Source organism: Amaranthus tricolor, chromosome 17 (genome assembly GCF_026212465.1).
Source record: "Amaranthus tricolor cultivar Red isolate AtriRed21 chromosome 17, ASM2621246v1, whole genome shotgun sequence".
Classification (NCBI taxonomy): Eukaryota; Viridiplantae; Streptophyta; class Magnoliopsida; order Caryophyllales; family Amaranthaceae; genus Amaranthus; species Amaranthus tricolor.
The window spans coordinates 6754225-6770348 of record NC_080063.1 but is presented as its reverse complement, the minus strand read 5'-3'; the positions used below and the strand labels follow the sequence as shown (position 1 = coordinate 6770348).

Below are 16124 nucleotides of genomic sequence, written 5' to 3'. Positions count from 1 at the left end.
TAGTTACTTTTATAATTATGCATTTTTGCTTCAATCGTGACCGTAGATTTTTTTATTTTAGTAAAATTAAGGATGTAGAGTCCTTCTTATCCTTCTCATTGGATCTTCATTTATATATATATATATATATATATAGACACACACTATCAATTTGGTGCATATTCAATAGAATAATTAGAATATTAGAATTTCCTTTGTTTTCAAGAACAATATATAACGCCAACTAAATGGTTGTATTGTTTGGAGCATTTTAATTTGGATATAACCCATCACTTTTAGTCTTAATATCTTCTTTTTTATATTTATATATCATATTAATTTAATTTAATCCATAATAATTAAGTTAATTGTCTTCAGACTAAAATAAATGGTGCAAAATAAACGAAACCAACAAGTATATATCAATTTGCATATATGTAGTCAACTAATTGTGTCAATTTGGCGTAAAAAAAAACGCATCTACATCACATGTTGGTGGTCCTTCAAGTTTTGTATGTCAATATTTCTTCTACATTTTTAATGTAAATGAATGCACAACATCCTAAACAATGAATTATAATAAAAAAATCTTCACGATAAAACTCTTGCTGCAATCCATATATAGAAATCATCCGAAATTAGCAAATGAGCTGTCTAAACGTTTAATTATGTTTTTCTTAATATTTAAAAGGTATAATTTGAGAATTGAATTTTATTTTAAATATAATTTTTTTTTTTTAAGAATATAAGTTTGATTTTCATCATATTATATTTTTATCTAGCTATGTTTTTCTTGTACAAAAACCACAACTTGAAAAAGTCTACAGAAATTATATATTTTTTTTCAAAATCTAGTAAATTATTACAAAAAGCTTCAAAATTAAACCTTTGTCAACGGAAACTAAAAACTCAAGGAACACAGTAAATCAAAATTTGTTATAAAAAAAACTTAATTTTTAAAAAAGTCGTCATTCTTTTCAATGTGTCGCCACCTTATTTATTTAAATTACTAATGCACTGGATACTATCAGAACTCTGCAGTTAAGTGTATTTGGGCGAAAGTAGTACTAGAATGGGTGATCTCCTGGGAAGTCCTCATGTTGCACCCCTTCTATAAATATCTACTGTCCTCTAGTCCTCCCGTTAAGGGGGTACGGGTATGGATTGTTCGTCACCTTTCCTCACCCAGACACTGCCTTTGTGCGGGATATTGGGTACGTTGATGATGATGATGATGATGATGAATTAAATTAAAATAAAAATATTTATTTTAAAAAAAATAAATTTTTATAAATCGAAAAATAAACTCGTCACACGTTTTATATTGAAATTTGATACATGTTCACTTTTTTGACCATAACTTTTGATAGGAAAATCACGTTAATTTAATGTTTGAGGCATTAGAACCTAGACTTCAAAAACTTTCGAATCATATATTACCGAATGAGAAATAACGATCGTTTAAAGTTTGCTTGTGTTAAAATTTTATACATATTCAATCTTTTGGCCATAACTTTTTATGTAAAAATCGCATTAATGCAAGGTTTGCGACATTAAAAACTAGACTTCAAGGGCTTTTCAATGATATATTATATGCCCAATTTCATAACCGAGGCAGAAATCCAAGAAAAATATAATTTTTTAAATAGTGGGTATATTATTTTATTAAATAATAAATTTAATGAAGAAAAAGTAAAGACTAGAGGATTAAAAAAATATTAAAATAAAATTAGTGGAAAAAATATGGAGATGATAAATATTAAAATAAATTTTTAATAAAGTTAGTGGAAAATATGTGGGGACTATGTGTAATATAAAAATGTTAAAAAAAATTAGTGAAAAATATGTTATGGACCATAAACATTATTTAATATTAATATGAAAATGAATAAGATTAATTATGTCCAAAATTTGGGATATAAATAGAATAGTTCTTAATGAAAACAACAAATGAAACAACCAAAAAAAAATAATTAAAACAACTTTAAGAAACAGAGGGAATACATTATAAACATTAGAGTTATATAAATCATTTTAAATTTTAAATGTTACTTAGTCAATTTTGTGTTTGTTAATTTAATAGAATATTTATGACTTTGAGTTCTAAGTTGTAACCCAACTTGTTCATTTGAGTCATTAAGTTGATTTTAGGTTGAATTTTTTGGATCGTTTAAAATTAGGTATTATTTCTACATTGATTTTTACGTAATTATAAATTTATATTTAAATCGGATCAAATTGAATTGGATTACAATATCAAATACATATCGAATGATCGTTTTTATTTTGAATAGCTCTGGTCGTAACTTAGCCGTTTGTTTGATGTCCGTCAAATTCACATTTTCCACACGACTGATAGGCAAATGAAGTAATCGTACCGACCTGCAGTGTGCTTGGCAGATATGATTAGACCATAAACGATAATTCATATTCTTAAGAGTGTTGATGTCTGATGAGCAGACTCAAAGCTCACAGAAGATTACCATCATCCACCATCTCTACTAAATCATTCAATTCAACTATAAACCGTCTTTCCTCGGAAGGTCTTCATCGTGATGTACTCTCCACCTTCTCTTCTATGCTCAACTCTCACACTCCTCCAGATGCACATACTTACCCTAGTCTTTTCAAAGCTTGCACTTTTCTTAACAAACTTTCACTTGGGATTTCCTTACATCAGCGTTTAATCATTGATGGGTTTTCTTCAGATTCATATATTTCATCTTCTTTGATCAATTTCTATGCTAAATTTGGTCAAATTAAGAATGCCCATAATGTGTTTGATTTAATGCCTGAGAGAAATGTAGTTCCTTGGACTGCTATGATAGGGTACTATACACGTTGTGGGGATATTGAGAGAGGAATTTACTTGTATCGTTTGATGAGATATGAAGGCATTCAACCTAGCTCTGTTACTTTGTTGAATATTTTATCTGGGAGTTGTGATATTTCACTGTTGGAATGTTTACATGCTTGTGTTATTCAGCTTGGTTTGAGTTCTGATCTTAATTTGGGTAACTGTATGCTGAGCTTGTATGGTAAATTTGGGAGAATTTATGCTGCAAGGGATTTATTTGAAGCTATGGTTGTGAAGGATGTTATTTCATGGAATTCATTGGTTTCGGGTTATGGACAAGCTGGGAATTCCAAGGAAATTTTGCAGCTTGTTAAGAGAATGAGAAGTGAAGGTATAGGCCCTGACCAACAGACTTTTGGTACTCTTTTAATCGCCTCCGAGACTTTTTCAGCTGATGTTGAGTTAGGAAGACTGATACATGGGCAGATTATAACAAGTGGTTTGCCTGTGGATGCACATTTAGCAACTTCACTAGTAGTCTTGTACTCGAAATATGGAATAGTCAGTAGTGCATTTAGAGTATTTGAAAGGGTATTAGAGAAGGATGTGATTCTCTGGACATCATTGATATCTGCCTTTGTACAGAATGATAACGCACATAGCGCGTTGATGATCTTTCGAGAAATGCTGGATTCTTGTATTACACCATCCACATCAACAATAGCAACCGTTCTTGCTGCGTGTGCAAGAGTCGGTTCGCTTCTACTCGGGACATCAGTACACGCATACCTACTTCGCCAAAATCTGACTTTAGATACTCCTGTCCAAAATTCACTTATTACTATGTATGGGAAGTGCGGTCTTTTATGGCAGAGTTCTGCCATTTTTAACAATATGAATGAAAGAGACATGGTTACATGGAATGCTATTGTTGCAGCATATGCTCAAAATGGCGACTTGTCGGAAGCATTATGCTTGCTTAATGACATGAGATCAACGCACCAAAAACCCGACTCTATTACTATCATTTCCCTGCTTAAGGCTTGTGCTTCTACTGGGGCGCTCCAACAAGGGAAGTGGATTCACAATTTTATCATTAAAAACATTTTTCAGCCGAGCATAATGGTAGAGTCGGCTTTGGTTGACATGTATTCAAAATGCGGTGACCTGAAAACTGCTCACAATTGTTTTAATCAGATGCCAAAGCATGACATTGTCTCCTGGAGCACAATAATTACAGGGTATGGTAGTCATGGAAAAGGGGAGATGGCATTCAAGCTGTTTTCCGAGTTCCTACGCTCAGGATTACAGCCCAACGATGTCATATTCCTTTCTGCCCTCTTTTCGTGCAGCCATAATGGGCTGGTTTCTGAAGGTCTCAACTTATTCAAATCAATGATACAAAATTTTAAGATCGAACCAGAACTTGAACACCGTGCTTGCGTTGTTGATCTGCTGTGTCGTGCAGGAAGGTTAGGAGAGGCGTATGATTTCATAAGGACAATGTTCTCTACTCCAACAATTGACGTTTTAGGCATACTTCTCGATGCGTGTAGGATTAAGGGTGATGAGAAACTAGGAGAAATTGTAGCACAAGATATCATGATGTTGAAACCTGTTTCAGCTGGAAATTATGTGCAGTTGGCTCATAGTTTTGCTTCTATGAACCGATGGGAAGGCGTAAATGATGCATGGACCCAAATGAAAGCTCTTGGGCTGAAAAAACTCCCTGGTTGGAGTTATTTTCAACATCATGGGACGATTACCATTTTCTTTAATGGTCAGAGTGATCATCCTGTGAACGAAGAGATGTTATCGGTCTTGGAGATTCTGGCTTATGAAATGGATGACATAAATTTCAAACTGAGTTGCAGCAATTAAAATTCCATATGCTATAAAATCAATATTCAATTTTCGGATAATACAGTTTATGTCGATGAAAAGCATATCATCGTTCAATACCTTCCTCGATAAATCTGCTGTACTGCATTGTAGAATAGTTGTCACTTGTCAGCATCGTCTGTGTTTTCCAGCCCGAAGAAATGGTGGAACCAATTTTCCTGTGTTAAGGTACAATGATATAACATATGGATGGCTATTGTATGCACATATGATTTGGGTGAGTTTTGATTATTAAATTGATTCTTTATCAGTAATTGTTACACATAAGAGCTGGATAGTATCTGTAACAACCCTAGATTTTGATCTGCATTTCCTAGCTGAAGTTAGCTTTGATGAGTAGTTGGGTAATCAAAATTGTACTATATCTGTGGTGCAAAAAGAGTAAAAACTTGCAGTTGGGCAATCATATTATAATTGCATCAAATACTTCAAACATTTGTTATCATATTCTAAGTTACTAATTCAGCACAAAATGACACAATAGGGTACCTACATATAAGGAAAGATTTGTAGCACATGTTTTTTTTTTTTAAAAATCAGAAATTGATTATGACTTATGAGGAATCATATCTCTAATGGTTGATGCAAAAAGATTTCTACTTAGTTTTTTGACCCATTTTTTTTAATCACTACTTTTAGACCTTCAACCGGTCAAATTGGCTAACAATTATTTTTCAAAAGGCCCAATAGAGTAAAGATGATATCAACCAACAATTATCACTACAAGTATGGTAGAAATTCATAATAGTTATGATTACTTTAAAAAAATATTATAGATCGCACATTTAATAATAAAATAAAAAATTACAAACAATTATTTTTCGAAAGCTAGAACCGAGTGTTCTAATTTTTTTTTGGTTACACTGTAAATTGAGAAAAGGAGAGTGATTAATGAAAATCATTATTTGCATATGAGCAATAATCAAAGACATCAAATTTGGTCATCCCATAGTTCTTCAAGAGTGATGTATCCAGCGGATGCCTCATACCCCAATTGTGTGGCTTTAAGAAACTTTTCCTGCATCAAACAAAACTAGTGGATTAATCATCTGAATCAAGTGACTTGCATTGCACCACCTTGTTTGTGTTTTGTTTAACTAATATAAAATTGTATTTACGAATTAGGTAATTTTATTATTTAAAATTGCTTTTCACTAAACATATTTACTGATTCCTTACATTTTTTTTTGTTTGCTATTACTTATTGAAAATCATTTTGACTTATTTACATTGACAAATATATTCAAAAAACAAAAACATAACAACGATATAAGCAGTATCTTTTATTTGCTCCGTTCCAAATTAGTTGCAATATTAAAAATATTTTACTATTTATTCGTCACCCTTAATTTGTGATTATATTTTAATCTTTAAGTTAAAACATATTTAAGTGAGATCTTATTTGATTCGTCTAAATGCAATAATTATTAATATTAAATTTTTGTAATATTTTTTATATCAAAGATATTAAAAATTAAATTAGTGCATTGAACTGCATGAAAAAACAAAATAAAAAAAAATATTACTTACCTGAAAAATCTCAGAAAACTTGGAGAGCAGATATTGGGGAATGAACCAGTCAAAAATGTGTAAATTCTCCTTTAACCTTTCTTCATTTGAAGTCTTGGGCAATACACTGTGGCCTTGTTGAAGTCCCCAACGAAGAGCTACCTGTGCAGGAGATTTTCCCAGTTCCTCCGCTACTTTATTCAGAATTGGATTAACCAAAACCCCTTTTCTAGTTGCCTCAGAAGATTGAGAACCCAATGGTGAATATGCCTTTTTTAAGCATTACAAATATAAGAGAACTGAATATTAATTAGATACACACATTTACAAAAATGAAGGCCCAACATGTTTAGTTGCCATCTATGGGGCGATACAAAAATTGACAAATTCTATAAAAATGTGTAATTTTAAAAATTATGATATTTTCTAACAATATTATATTTTTAAACACCTAATATATACTAAGTAATTTAAAATTGAGGCTCCTAATTTTTTGGGACCCTGTGCGATCGAACATGTTGAACAATGCTCAGAACCACCCATATCTATCAAGCATCGTACTGCAAGAGATAAGGATGCATCGCTATTGTATTGGCCGCATTGTAAAAGTTTTTAAATTACTAAACCTTATTTACCCGCATTATGAAGGAGTATAAAACTTTGTTTTAGGCCCCTTGTAGCTAAAATCTTATACCTTTAAGACATAGAAAATATTAATTCGTCAAAATCTTTACAATACTGCTGATGCAATACGAAGCGGCGATATTGGAAACTTACAGATAAATGTATGCCCTTTGATTTACAATATTCACGCAGTTTGGGTTGTTGCCACATAGGGTGACATTCCACTTGGTTTACAGCAGGAACCACACGAGAAACTTCCAGAAGGCCATCTAGTGTTTTTGCAGAGAAATTACTCACTCCGATTGCTCTAACCTTCCCTGAATCATATAGGGCTTCCATTGCTTTCCATGTACGAGGTATGTCTGCTTGAAGGAACCGCTCAACATTGTCACCACTCAATCCCTTTTTCTCTTTTACTGGCCAATGAATCTATTTTACAATAACATCAAACATACAAGGGAAATTATTTAAAATATCCAATATGATTAATTATTGATATAGATCAAATGAGGTGTTAGAGTATATAACATTAAGTGGAGCCTCAGTTATCTTTGATTGAGTTGGTTCCTTGACATGGTATCAGAGCTAGCGTGATAAGAGGTTGCGGGTTCGAATCTCAACCACCTCTCATTCAAAGTGAAATATTCAACACCAGGTATGAAGAAAGCTTGTAAGATGGCTCTCGGGTAAGAGGGTGTGTTACAGTATATAACATATCCTAGACGTCAACCATCAGTTTAAGCTTTTAGTTGAGTTAATTCCTTGATATAGTGATTAATAAATTTACAAGATATAAACCAAAAAAGTGTTGATCAAATGTCTTTTAAGCCAAGTGAAAAGTTCTTCTTTCGTTAGCTTTTGGCACTTTAATCCATTTTCCAACAGCTAATATTTACCAAACATCTCCGTAACAATTAGCTAAACAAATAGGAAATCAATCAATACTTTCAACTGGTACCAGGTAATTTCTTCAATCTCTAATCATTTGCCAAACAGACTCACTATCTTAAATGAGGTAGATAACATACAAGATATAGATCCAAGTAATCAAGTTGAAGATCATCCAAAGTTTTATGTAGTGCCTTTGGCACATCTTCTGGCTCATGATCAGCATTCCTGCAAATACAGGTTAGCAAAAGAAACAAAAGTCATAAACACATAAGTTCAACAGCATGATAGATGATAAGGAAGCTTGGTACCAGAGTTTAGAAGTGATGAATAAGTCCTCTCGCTTCACTACTCCGTCAAACAGATCCTTTAAAACAACTCCAATCTAGTAACCAAGGGAACCACATTCATGTCAATACTTCTATGTACACCAAGAAACAATGAAATTCTAAGATCCTATTATTGGAAAAATAACTTATATGAATTATGATTCACATTGAAGAATTAGAGAGAGATGGATTAAGATATAAGCTTGATGGATAACTCTTCCTATTACCGATTGGTTTTAGGATAAAACTCATCGGACTTGTATGCCGTCAAATTCTCTTTTTTGCGTATAAATTTAACATGGTATCAGAGCCGATGGTTTCTGTTTAACTAGAAACAAAAAAAAATCGCTCTTCCATAAAAAACAATGTGCATATGTGAAAAGAAAGACGGTTCTCGCTGAATTGCTCACATGTCAGGAAGAGTGATGGAAAAAAATACACACTTGTGACTCCACATCGAAGAATTAGAAAGAAGTTGACTAACAAATAAGTCTAATGGGCTACTCTCTGTTATCAATCGGTTCTAGAATGAAAACTCATTATATTGATGTGTAGTCAACTTTCCTCTTTTACAAGTTTTGTTGTGTATAAGTCAAATGATAAATTTATTAACATCTATAAAATTGAAGGAGAACTTGGAAGTTCCTTCATTACCTGCTTTTCATTTCCGTAGATATGAGCACAATCAATGTGTCGGTACCCAAACTGCATGTTAAAACATACAGAGATTAAACTACAAAAGTTTGCCCAATAGAAAGCTAAATAAGATATCTATCAGCATTTAATCCATATAGGCCACGCTCTAACTTGTTTCTAATACTATATTCGGATTGAAAGAAATCTTGGAAAAACAATGATTAGGAAATAGAGAGAAGGAATTAAAACGAAGAACACAAATAAAACGTTCCAAGACTAAAACAAGATAAAATTATTTTTGTGTGAGACTGTCCTAAAACGAGGATTTCATATGCTAATAATTTGTATTAGTTGGTCTATTCAATGTATGTAAGAGGCATATTTCGCGGTTAAACCGTTTCATACAAGATACAAAATTAAATGTTAAAAGATTGTGTAAAAAGGGGAAGATTGAGGAAGATAGAACCTTGATGGCAGCAGCAACAATATGAGCAGGAGTTTTGTAAGTGCCGATGCCAAGAGAAGGCATTTTGGCTCCTGTATTTAACTCAAAGTATCTCAACTCTCCCTCCATTCCTACCAAATTTCCACACTTTTTTAGTTTGAGTTTGTGTCAAGATTACACTAAAAATATGTCACAATGAATTAAATATTAATGGATAGTTGTATAGAAAAGGACAAATATCACAAATCACTATGCACAGTCCAGTCCAGTCCAGAGAAGAGAGCTTACTAATAGTATATTAACCTTTAAAGGTGTAGCATGTGGATTTTGGACTAATGATTCGCTCATAGGGTGTAGTTTGTAAACTATAGTATATTTTTAGTAGCACCCGAGGAAATACAAGATTATATATTTATTTTACTTCTAATAGTCTAGCAAGAAATTTTATATGCGCTTTTTGATCGACAAATAAATTGATCAAACTGATAAATATGTTTCTATATAATTACTGTATTTTGAGAAACTAATTTGTTGTGATCGGTTAAAGAGTTAGGACTCCATTATTCATGTGATTCGTTTATATCTTGATTTTGCTACATTTATATTTAATCCTTTTATTTTATTTTGTTCACAAATAAGTAAACTACCCTAATATCCCTCTAATAAGATTAAAGGAATATTAATTAATATTTTCATGATTGGATATACTGAGTAGAATGATGATAACTAATATTTTCATGATATTAAATTTTTTTAAAAAAACAATCACACTAGGGTCTAAAGTTTCAATCTTTATCCCTAGTAATCACCCAAGACCAATGGTAAGGGAGTTCAATGCAATGAAACAACACTTCAATAAAAGCAATGAGAAACAATAAGAAACAAAGCAAAAACAAAGACACAAGATTTACGAGGTTCACCCCAATGTGGGCTACGTCCTCGGTGGTGGTTAGCTTGTTTGATTATGTGAAGAAACAATGGAATTCTAGAGAACTCTTACAAAGAAGTATTACACTTGAAGAAGATAAAGAAGATAGGTTTGTGTTTAACTAGGGTTTAAATACCATACAGTGAGTATATGAGACTCCTATTTATAGTAGAAGCCGTATACAAATGATTGGGCAAAGACCCACATTAAAACATTCCCATAAAACTTATCGCGCAAGAAAACAGAATGTGTTCTTGACCCTCGCTCGACCGGTCGAGCGAAATACCCCTTGGTCGAGCGACTTGGTTTTCAGTCGAGCAGCAGATCAGAATGCTTACTAATCTGGTCAAGCCAACAGGCTCGATCGAACACACCATGACTTTGGTCGAGCGGCTCATCTGAAGCTCATAATGACTCCCACATCATCATACACACTGACACACACATACATACATCCACACACCATCAACCTCATCATACACCATTAGTGCACTCAAAGTCACACAAAAAAAAACCCAACAAATTTTTATAAATTTAATTACACATAACTCAAAATTAAATTGTGTAAAACAATTGACATGTAGAAAGTATGATAGGACAGAGGAAATATATGCCAACATAATTAAGTTCCTTTCAATTCTTTGCAACATAAGCTAAAGCATAGAATCTACTCCTCTATTTCTTTATTTTGCTATTGAAAGTGACATGTTGAGAAAAGAAATGTATCTTTCAACAACAAATTCAAAGGAATAGAGTGAGTAGATATGCCAAATAACAATTACAAGTATGAACATTGAACAAGTACAAGCAATTATTTTCACATGAAAGAACATATTATTCGAGCATTTGGTAACCTTTCCATCTCAAACTTGCTCATCCCAAAGTTCTTCAAGAGTTTTGTAGCCAGCAGATGCTTCATGCACAAAATCTGGAGCTTTAACAAACTTTTCCTGCATCAATGAAAACAAATTGGATCAAAAACAAGCAATAGATGCATTCATATAAATCAATCGTGTGACTTACATCCCCTGACTTTTGTTTTGCTCAACTAGTCAACCATAGAGTAAAAATACGATAATGGTAACAAAACAGTGATGCGGTAACGGAAGTGATGCATTTTAACGCCTAAATATTGATAGAAACAAAAGGATATCCCTTGATACGGCCAAAACGCAGTTTTTAACACCTTTACAACGCGGAAAATATTACTTTGTTGATTTTAAAAAACTTCACAACGCGGCCGACGAGCGATGTAGCCTTGTTTTTACATTATGTAGTCAACTGTAATTAATTTTACAAAATAAAATTAACTTTTCACTGATTGAAATTGCTTTTTACCAAAATACTTCCGTACATTTTTTCTTGTTTTTTCACTAACTGAAACTCATTTTTCCTCATCTACTTAGTTTATTTTTATCGAATTGAATATATTTTTACAGAATATAATCGTCTGAGGGTAAAGAGATAGGACCATAGAAGCAAAGGCATTCAAATCACGAGAAATGTAAGTTCGAAAATCAGAACGAAACGATACTTCTATGCAACACGGAAAAATAGGAAGAATTAAGAAATGTATACTTGCCTGAGAAATTTCAGAAAATTTGCAGAGTAGATTTTCGGGAATGAACCAGTTAAAAATGTCCAAATTGTTCTTCAACCTTTCTTCATTAGAGGTTTTCGGTAAGACACTATGGCCCTGTTGAAGTCCCCAACGAAGGGCTACCTGTGCAGGAGATTTTCCCAGTTCCTCTGCGACTTTATTCAGAATTGGATTAAGCAGAACCCCTTTACTGTTCGCTTCGGAAGATTGAGAACCCAATGGTGAATATGCCTATGGAACAAGAAGGTTTGTAGACATTACTAAAATCTTAGAACTAAAGATTATGTACACAAAACATATAGCTACTAAGGTTCCCAACAATCACAAACGTATTATTTAACGACATTGGAAACTTACAGATAGGTGTATGCCCTTTAATTTACAATATTCATGCAGTCCGGGTTGTTGCCACATAGGGTGACATTCTACTTGGTTTACAGCAGGAGTGACGCGAGCAACTTTCAGAAGGCTATCAAGTTTTTTTGCGGAGAAATTACTAACTCCAATGGCTCGAACCTTCCCTGAATCATATAGAGCCTCCATTGCTTTCCATGTGCCAGGTATGTCTGCTGGAAGGAATTTCTCAATACCACTGAGTCCCTTTTTCTCCTTTACTGGCCAATGAACCTATTTCACAGTGATTATCAGGAATATCATAATTAATTCAAAAGGAAAAATAAATTAAAGGAAAAATTATCAGAAATAATACAATCTTTTACTTATTTCCGTACAATAATATCAAATTTTGATGAACCATGATTAATACCAACTTAGGGGTGTTTCTCTATAATATCCCTAACATGTTAAAAATCAAACTATAGGAGACGATATAACAAAACAAATGATAAATAACTAATAAACTAAAGTTGGTATTATTCTTGGAAAAAACCCCCTAAGTTGGTGTTATTCATGGTTTGTCAAAAGTTGGTATCATTGTAGGGAAACTAATGAAATGTTGTATTATTCTAATTTTTCCCAAATTAAAAGGTGATTTAATCATTAAATTTTACAAGATATTTTCTTGAATAAAATAGCTCACATACAAGATACAAGTCCAAGTACCCAAGCTGAAGATCATTCAAAGTATTATTTAGTGCCTTTGGCACATCTTCTGGCTCATGATCAGAATTCCTGTAAATTAAGGTTAGCAAAGAAACAAAAGTCATTACAGATAAGCTCAACGGTGTCATTGAGGACGCTTAGTACTAAGCAAGGTTTTTTAGTACTAACTACTAACCAGAGTTTAGAAGTGATGAATAAGTCCTCTCGCTTCACTACTCCTTCTTCAAACAGCTCCTTTAAAACAGCTCCAATCTAGTAACCAGGAAACCGCATTCATTTCAGAAGTTAATTCAAAATCTAGATGTACAGTAAGAAACAATACAATTTAAAGAGAACATGAAGTTTCTTCATTACCTGCTTTTCGTTTCCATAGATATGAGCACAATCAATGTGTCGGTACCCTAGCTGCATGTTAAAAAAGCAATGTTCAGCTAAAGTTATCTTTCAAACTTACACTTTCTACGAAATCAAGTAACTGAGTAGCCTTCCCTGATGCTCAAATCCTATTAAATTAAGCTTTCCTAATTGAAAATTAGGAACACTGCTATTGACTGATAGGCATTAGTCTAGTAGAATACTGTTTCTTGAATATTTTTCACTAATCTCTATTTCCTAGCACGCAATACATAATTATCATTTAGAATTCTCAGATTAAAATTGTTGTAGGACAGATTGGAGGCACAATACAGGAAAGGAATAATTAGAATGTTTCAAGAGATATGTGTATTGAGAAGAATAAAACTAGTTACAAGGAAAACTGATTTGATACACATTACATTCTGATATGCTTTGTAAAAAAAATGGCAATTCCCTTTAATCAACAATTGCTGAAGCAAAAAAGACAAATACAAGAAAACGACAGCCACAAGGCACAAGACAAGGCCACTTTTGAATCCTTCAAATTTCAAACAATACAATTTGTTTTTGATGATGAGCAAACTGATGCAAATCTGAAAGCTCCAGTAGATTAATAAAGAATTCCTCCAGAAACAAGAAAAAACAATTCCTCCAGACTCCATTGAATCATAATTTAAATTTAAAGGTCATTACGATACACAAAATTGGAGATCCAAATTATAGACAATTGCATAGACTAAATAAAGCCTCACTGACAAGGAATAGGCCAGTAAGGCTATGCTCTTTTCAACCAAAACCCTTGTTAGACTAAACTCGTCTGAGGCATAGAACAAAAGAAAGGTTACATGTCATAGTATCGGCCGAGTCGTAGGATTCAAGTCTACCAAACCAACACTACCTGCAATGTAATTCATAAAGGTACAAAATCTGTGATATAGACCAGTTTACGAATCATGATTGCAGTTGAAATTTGGTGGAACGAGACGACAACCGCATCACTCCTACATCATCGTAACCATTAGCGCCTTTGCAGCCAAAACCCGCATTTTGGCAATATGGTGTGATTTAATAGACCTTAACACAACTTAATTAAGCAGTGAATTGAACTTAATATTTCTATTTCAAACTTACTATCCCTTAGCTAAAGACCGAGTTTGAACTAAAATTTGAATAGAGATATTAACATGATCTTGGGCCAAATCAAAATGCGACTCCTGAAAACCTAGAAAGAAACCCCATCACACCTAATCTAGCAATATGACTATAGAACACAACTAGGAACTGGTCCAGCCCACCAATACGCTATAAACTGCTTTATTGAATGACTTGAAGAGTTTTAATTCGAGCAAGCTTTGGATTTATACTTTTATTGTTTTTGCAAAGAAAAATGATTGCATTGTTCCTGTTTAATCAAGATTAATAGCAGCTATTTCAGTGTTAGTTTTCAAGGATGAGAAATGAATCAGCTATTTGCACTTCGATATTTATGACCCTACTAAAACATTTAATCAATATAAGTCAATTCTACCAACACCCTTGTTTTTTTAGTCCTGATTCCTGATCATCAACATCATGATTCATGAAGCTCAGTATATCCCGCTTAGAGAAGCAAGTAAGCAACGATCAGACGATGGACCATACCTAATTGAAGGCGATAAGGAGGCCGTGAGCAAAGAAGCACTCGGCTCGAAAAAGACTTGCAACAGAAAACAAAAGACCATGAACATGCTATAGGCAAGACAAATACCAATGTATATGAGCGGATGTAAATACAAGCCAATTTTACCAACCCCCCTGTTTTTTAGTATCCTAGTCACAGCGTTTATTTGATTCTACCAACCCCCTCCAACCCAATCCCCCCACCCCCACCCCAGTTTCGAAAAGGGTACCGATGCCTACTCTAAAGTCTAAATCCATTTCCTCTTCACCTAACTACCAAGTTCACCGATAAAGTAGCAATTACAGCATGACGGATAAAAATGCATTTGTAACAAATTCAGCAAAATCCCTCCCCTATTGTCCAACTAACAATTCGTATGATAATGTAGTAACTTCAATCAATTCAATATCACAAAGCCAATATCACGACTTAGCGATAGAACACCCCAATTCTGCAACTTGCCAATTCCCACATAGTAGCAGTTAACAAAATCTTCAAATTCTAAATAAATTTGCCACCGCAATGATTCATTTTGAAGTAGTAGTAAAACTAAAACAAAAAAAAATTGTACATAATCAAAAGAAAAAATAACGAAAAAGTAGTTATAGCAGGAGAAGAAGATAGAACCTTGACGGCAGCAGCAACAATATGAGCAGGAGTTTTGTAAGTGCCGAGGCCAATCGAAGGGATTTTGGCTCCTGTATTTAACTCAAAGTATCGCAATTCTCCGTCCATTATCACTTTTCTGTATGAAGATTTCGATAGTCGCAATGAATTTAGGTTAGAGTAGTCCTAATTCCTAAAGCGTTTAGCCGTTTATATAGAATGAGATAGGAAAGAACGAGAAGAGAAAGGAAAGAAAAATACAAATGACACTGCAATATTCAAAGAACTTAAAACTACTTACTTGTCCCCGTTATTTTGTAGGTCGTGTAAAATCGATGAAATTCAGTCAAATATTAGAGTTGAATCGGAAAATGAGAGAAAAAAATTAGAAGAGGATACAAATTAGTAATTAAAATAGAAACATAATTTAAGTTTATGAATGAGATTTGAATAAGAAGGTCAGATCATTGCGAAAAAAATAAAAGGATGCAAAATCAGTTAAATAATTTAAAATAAAAAATTATATAAAATGAAAAGGACAAAGAAAGTACTTATTTTCACAAAGAATATTTATTTAATCTTTTATATAGTAAATTTATTATTTTAATAAATAATAAATTTAATAGAGAAAAAATAAAGACTATAAACATTAAAAAGTATTAAAATAAAATTAGTGGATAAAATATGAGGACTACAAGTACTAAAAAAATGTTTAAATTAAGTTATTGGAAAATATATAGAGATTATAAACAATATAAAAAAATTAAAATTAAATTAATGAAAAATATATAATTATAGAACC

At 32.8% G+C, this 16124-nt stretch overlaps 3 protein-coding genes across 3 annotated transcripts; 1 reads left to right on the top strand and 2 right to left on the bottom strand.

The window, feature by feature from the left end:
• Nucleotides 1–2253: 2253 nt before the first annotated feature.
• Nucleotides 2254–5105, top strand: LOC130803654 (pentatricopeptide repeat-containing protein At4g04370). Its single transcript, XM_057667851.1, has one exon. It carries the CDS (start codon nt 2432–2434, stop codon nt 4655–4657), a length of 2226 nt encoding a protein of 741 aa, XP_057523834.1. The 5' UTR covers nt 2254–2431; the 3' UTR covers nt 4658–5105.
• Nucleotides 5106–5376: 271 nt separating this feature from the next.
• LOC130803655 (NADPH-dependent aldo-keto reductase, chloroplastic-like) lies at nt 5377–9238 on the bottom strand. Its single transcript, XM_057667852.1, has 7 exons — nt 9131–9238; nt 8683–8733; nt 8011–8084; nt 7840–7927; nt 6965–7240; nt 6209–6457; nt 5377–5696 (listed from the first exon to the last, which is right to left on the bottom strand). Exons 1-7 carry the CDS (start codon nt 9236–9238, stop codon nt 5610–5612), a joined length of 933 nt encoding a protein of 310 aa, XP_057523835.1. The 3' UTR covers nt 5377–5609.
• An 886-nt stretch (nt 9239–10124) lies between these two features.
• On the bottom strand, nt 10125–15618 carry LOC130803656 (NADPH-dependent aldo-keto reductase, chloroplastic-like). The gene is made up of 8 exons (XM_057667853.1): nt 15344–15618; nt 13054–13104; nt 12875–12951; nt 12681–12768; nt 11995–12264; nt 11620–11868; nt 10892–10987; nt 10125–10471 (listed from the first exon to the last, which is right to left on the bottom strand). Exons 1-7 carry the CDS (start codon nt 15449–15451, stop codon nt 10901–10903), a joined length of 930 nt encoding a protein of 309 aa, XP_057523836.1. The 5' UTR covers nt 15452–15618; the 3' UTR covers nt 10125–10471; nt 10892–10900.
• Nucleotides 15619–16124: the final 506 nt, after the last annotated feature.

Excerpts from the sequence above, each read along its gene's own strand:
- LOC130803654 (XM_057667851.1), top strand. The coding sequence starts at position 2,432 with ATGAGCAGACTCAAAGCTCACAGAAGATTACCATCATCCACCATCTCT.
- LOC130803655 (XM_057667852.1), bottom strand. The coding sequence starts at position 9,238 with ATGGAGGGAGAGTTGAGATACTTTGAGTTAAATACAGGAGCCAAAATG. Across the intron at positions 7,241-7,839 it reads ATTACTTGGATCTATATCTT|ATTCATTGGCCAGTAAAAGA; the intron begins GTATGTTATCTA and ends ATTGTAAAATAG. Across the intron at positions 6,458-6,964 it reads CAAAGGGCATACATTTATCT|GCATATTCACCATTGGGTTC; the intron begins GTAAGTTTCCAA and ends TGCTTAAAAAAG.
- LOC130803656 (XM_057667853.1), bottom strand. The coding sequence starts at position 15,451 with ATGGACGGAGAATTGCGATACTTTGAGTTAAATACAGGAGCCAAAATC. Across the intron at positions 12,769-12,874 it reads TTCATCACTTCTAAACTCTG|GAATTCTGATCATGAGCCAG; the intron begins GTTAGTAGTTAG and ends CTTAATTTACAG. Across the intron at positions 11,869-11,994 it reads TAAAGGGCATACACCTATCT|GCATATTCACCATTGGGTTC; the intron begins GTAAGTTTCCAA and ends CTTGTTCCATAG.